General features: G+C 32.5%; 1 protein-coding gene across 1 annotated transcript; it reads right to left on the minus strand.

Annotated features, from left to right (window-relative positions):
• Positions 1-397: 397 nt before the first annotated feature.
• LOC138360120 (uncharacterized) lies at positions 398-4,431 on the minus strand. The gene is made up of 3 exons (XM_069320055.1): positions 4,272-4,431; positions 1,873-2,014; positions 398-1,010 (listed from the first exon to the last, which is right to left on the minus strand). The coding sequence occupies exons 1-3, from the start codon at positions 4,272-4,274 to the stop codon at positions 661-663; spliced, it is 495 nt and encodes a 164-aa protein (XP_069176156.1). The 5' UTR covers positions 4,275-4,431; the 3' UTR covers positions 398-660.
• Positions 4,432-4,718: the final 287 nt, after the last annotated feature.

A 4,718-nucleotide genomic window follows, 5' to 3' on the forward strand; every position in this document is an offset into this window, starting at 1 on the left:
AGTATGGGTTGCACAAACTACTGGTAACAGGATGAGTATGGGTTGCACAATTAATTACTACAAAGTGGTTGAGTATGGGGTGCACGTAAATGAAGACTCCCAAGAAGCAAATCAGAGATCAGCCCAAGCTTCATCTTGAGGCAAAGCTCAATGCCTTAAGCCATATTGATGCTCTGTCCACAGAGCATTCTCTCTCTCAAATCATAATAGTACACTAATGGTTCCCTACACCACCCCTCAGGTGCAGCTGCAGCAGGCTTGGGTGACATGATGACTATGGGGTGCACAATAAACTAACACTCACAGAATGAGTATGGGCTGCACAATAAGCTACCTCTCACAAGATTAGTAATAAAGAAACATTAATTTTTTGGGTAGGGTGACTGAAACTCATCCTGGGGTAAAAATGTTTATTTAAATTTATTATAGTTAAATGAATTTAGTAAATTATTCCATATATTGTATTATAAGTGAATTGACACTAAACTATAAATGATACTAATAAGGTTTTAAAAATGAAAAACAGTAAAAATCCTTCATGTAAGATATGGAAGTTGAAAAGTAAATTAACTGTAAACTAAATTATAAACTGTAGACATAATATAAAGTATTATAAGTAAAATACCTATAAACTACCAAATAATGTGTAAGGAACCATTTCTATTGTTTGTCCTTTTTTACCTGTTTCCTCAGGTATTTTAAAATTCCCATTCCGTTGTTACTACACTGTTTTCCTGGTGTAGTTCCCTGTGGTTCAAATTTTACTACTTGTACTTCTTGCTGTTTCTGAAGGATTGCTAATGGTAGCCCTTGTTGCACCGGCGGAACTTTTTGTAAATGTTCCACCTGCGGAACTTTTTGTAATTGTTGAATTTCTTGCACCTGCGGTACTTTTTGGACTTTATGCACCTGCTGCACTTGTAGCTCGTCAGGATTTTTTTCCAGGGCATTATCGCTATCACCTTCTGATCCTAATGTAAGTTTATCTGCATCAAGCTTCCTTGTGCGTGCTGGAAAAAAATAAAAATAAAAAATAAAAAATTTTGAAATGGAAGATCCTGTGTAACAAATTTAATCAGTTACTATGATCGAGCCGCAGAAATTTTACAGGAAAGATATGGTTGGGTTGACTGCATCTATCTGGACCTAAAAGAGGCATTCAATAGAATTCCACATAAGAGTTTGTTCTGGAAACTGGAACATATTGGAGGGGTGACAGGTAAGCTTCTAACATGGATTAAAAAATTTCAAACTGATAGAAAAATGAGGGCAGTAATCAGAGGCAATGTATTGGACTGGAGAAATGTCACGAGTGGAGTACCACAGGGTTTAGTTCTGGCATTCATGGATAAATAATAAATAAATTGTTCATGATTTTTTTAGACAAAAGCTAGAATATGCAGCAGTTGTATGGTGCCCATATCTTAAGAAGTACATGTACAAACTTGAAATGATACAAAGACGTCATGGGTGTCATAGGGGCACCAGCACACTGGTTTGCTAAAGGGCCCTTAATGCTGTCGAGACCTTATGGGCCCTTGGACCCATTACGTTAAGACATAGTGCTGTATTGGGCCACACACTTTTTGCCATATACATCAACGACAGAGATGATTGAATTGAAATTATATATATATATATATATATATATATATATATATATATATATATATATATATATATATATATATATATATATACATATATATATATATACATATATATATATATATATATATATATATATATATATATATATATGTATATATATATACATATGTATATATATATATATACATATGTATATATATATATATATATGAGAGAAAATAATAGGTGGTGATATATTTATATATTATGTGAACTACTTACACAAAAAGAAGTTAGTGGTGAAGATCTTCTTGTCCTCTTCTTGTATTACGTTGTTTGGTAAAATACCATGTGTCACCCGTGCTGGTCCTTTCTTGTAATAGATAACGATTGATTCATACCCACAGCCACGCAGATATGTTAGCTGAAAAGCAAATAATATTTAAACAATAACACTATCTGGGAAAATGCAACAAAATAAATGTTTGAAGCATAGCTGGGCATGTGCAATAGAACCCATAATAGAATCACAATACCAGAAATAAATATATTTGATATCCCCAGAGTCAAAGTTATTCTGTGTAAATACTCTATGCAAATAAAGGGACCTTGTCTATGGAACTAACTTGCTAACAAATTTAAAAACTGTCCAACTTCTGCCATTTTAAAAAATAAAACCAAAAAGTACCTAAATTTTTTCTTGATAGTTTCCTAACTAGTGTATTAAACTCGCACTGTATCTTATGAAATCCAATGCCAGAATATATGTGCCTAAACCATACAACTTTTCCATTGTAATCATTGCTATCACCTTATATCATGATTGTTATATTGAATGCATATCTTACTATATTATACCTTGAAATATTCCTCAAATTATGCTACAATTTATATGTTGATAACCCTCAAATTTTACTTTAATGTACATAGTAATCTTTGTGATACTTTCTTACAATGTACCAGCCAATTTTTTCCATTTAAGCTTTAAATTGCCTATTTAAAATTATCTGTTAGATTAAGGACCTGCCCAAAACACTATGTGTGCTAGTGGCTTTACAAGAATGTAAAAAGTAAAGTAAAGGAAAAGTACAAGAACAAAACAAGAAAATTATGCTTATGCAAAATTGCTACAATGTACCTATTAATAATCTTAAAATTTGCTACAAATTACCTACTTATAATTATGTGTTAAATTATGGACTTTCCCATAATGATATGCATGTTAGTGGCATTACCTATACTGCCTACCTGGAGCCCCCTAGAGAGATAGTGACACAAGTTAAGGTAATCCCTTTAGTAAGGTGCTGGGTCAACATAAATAAGCTATAACTAATAAGGACACAAATCAATATGTTCATTTAACAGTGGTATTAACATTTATATAAATATAGCTAAGAATAAGTTTTTACAAGTGTAACAAAGTGAAAGAAATGTATGAAAATTTTGATGATATATTAAAATGCTCATTGATTGAACTTGTCTTCCTATATATAAAGTATAAAAATAGTAAACACAGTACCATTATTGTTGTCTGTAGTTATTTTTGGAACATCTGGTATGTACAGCATACTGTCAAAATCCGATGATCTATCTGAAAAATTGATTGGTAGCGTAAATATTTGAATTCATTGCATAGCCTTTTATACAAACAAAAAAGAAAAATTGTACAGAAAAGCTAACACAACATTATAACACCTTTCTGTGGTACTTTCTATGGTACAAAAGAAAACAAACCTTAATTATAAAGGAAAATAAACTGACAGAAGAACTATGAATACTGCTGAAAATACTTTCCACAAAATATCTGAACCAAGGGATAGTACCCCGAGATTTGAAATATGAAAATTTCACCCTTACAGTATTTAAAAAAAAAGCAGAAAGAGTTAAGCACAAAACTAATGTCCGATCAGCTAGGTATAACACATCTGCAAGCTCATGGCGAAAATCCTAAGGGAGGGAATCATTTACCATCTTTCAGTGAAAAATCTTATTCAATCGACACACCATGGTCTTCTTAAAAACAGATGCTACCTTATAAACCTCCTCACTTTTGGGACATGGTAACATGGTACTCAGATAAAGGGTTTCCGGTGGATGTAGTATACATGGATTATGCTAAAGACTTTAATAAGGTACCACATGGAAGACTAGCAAGGAAATTACAGGTTCATGAAAAAAATTGTAAAGTGCACAAAACAATAGTTAAAACAAAGAGAGCAAAAGGTCATACTAAATGGGAATGAATATGAAGAAATGTGTTAAGTTGAGTACCTCAGGGGTCCATTTTTAAGTCTAAAATATTTTTCATATATTGAACATCTATGATATAGAAAAGAATATAATCTAATCAACCACATCCTCATATTTGCAAATGCCTGGCATTTCACGAGCACTTTGTCCGGGGTTTATATTCTAGCCGGGGAGGATTTACTGGGTTAGGCTAACCTAACCTAACTTAACCAAACCAAACCAAGTATCTCAAGTTACAAATATCTCTGGGAATTCATATTATCTGCTGTTGTAGAATTGACAAAATGGACAGTGTCAACAAAATTATTCCCACATACTCCGTCACTATGTGATGGAGTACACATAGAATAGGGACTGAATTGTCCCTGACAGGGACAATTCTGTAACAAATGTTCTAGCATAAAACTTTGTACAGTTTAGTAATTCCTTACCATTTGATGTACTAGGTAGATCCATGTTTGGTGAAGTTTTATAGCTGGAGCTGGAAGATCCTGTCGAGATGACTTCTTCAAAGAGAATAGCTTCAACACATTGTGTCTTGAGTCTTCCAGTACTTGGCCTACAGTTACCAGATCTGATTTACAGAAACTAGTGAACTATGGAGATAAGATTGTTAATAATATACTTTTTTTGAGATTCATATGACTTGCAGCTTAAAAACCAATCTTATTTTAAAATAGTACACTAAAGTACATAGCAAATTGCGAAATTCGTAGTTTTTTAACTACTTTAAAGCTAAATTCTCAAGCTTTGAAAATAAGCACAATTTGCTATTTTAAGCGGAATCTGGCAACTCTGATTTAGCATGTAAACATTGACTTGCATTCACAATGTAGTTATTTATTTTTCAACAATTTAAAACGAGTTATGAAAATACA

The sequence above is a fragment of the Procambarus clarkii genome, unplaced genomic scaffold, assembly GCF_040958095.1.
Source record: "Procambarus clarkii isolate CNS0578487 unplaced genomic scaffold, FALCON_Pclarkii_2.0 HiC_scaffold_96, whole genome shotgun sequence".
In the NCBI taxonomy this organism is placed as follows: Eukaryota; Metazoa; Arthropoda; class Malacostraca; order Decapoda; family Cambaridae; genus Procambarus; species Procambarus clarkii.

Excerpts from the sequence above, each read along its gene's own strand:
- LOC138360120 (XM_069320055.1), bottom strand. Across the intron at positions 1,011-1,872 it reads CACCACTAACTTCTTTTTGT|CACGCACAAGGAAGCTTGAT; the intron begins GTAAGTAGTTCA and ends ATTTTTTTCCAG.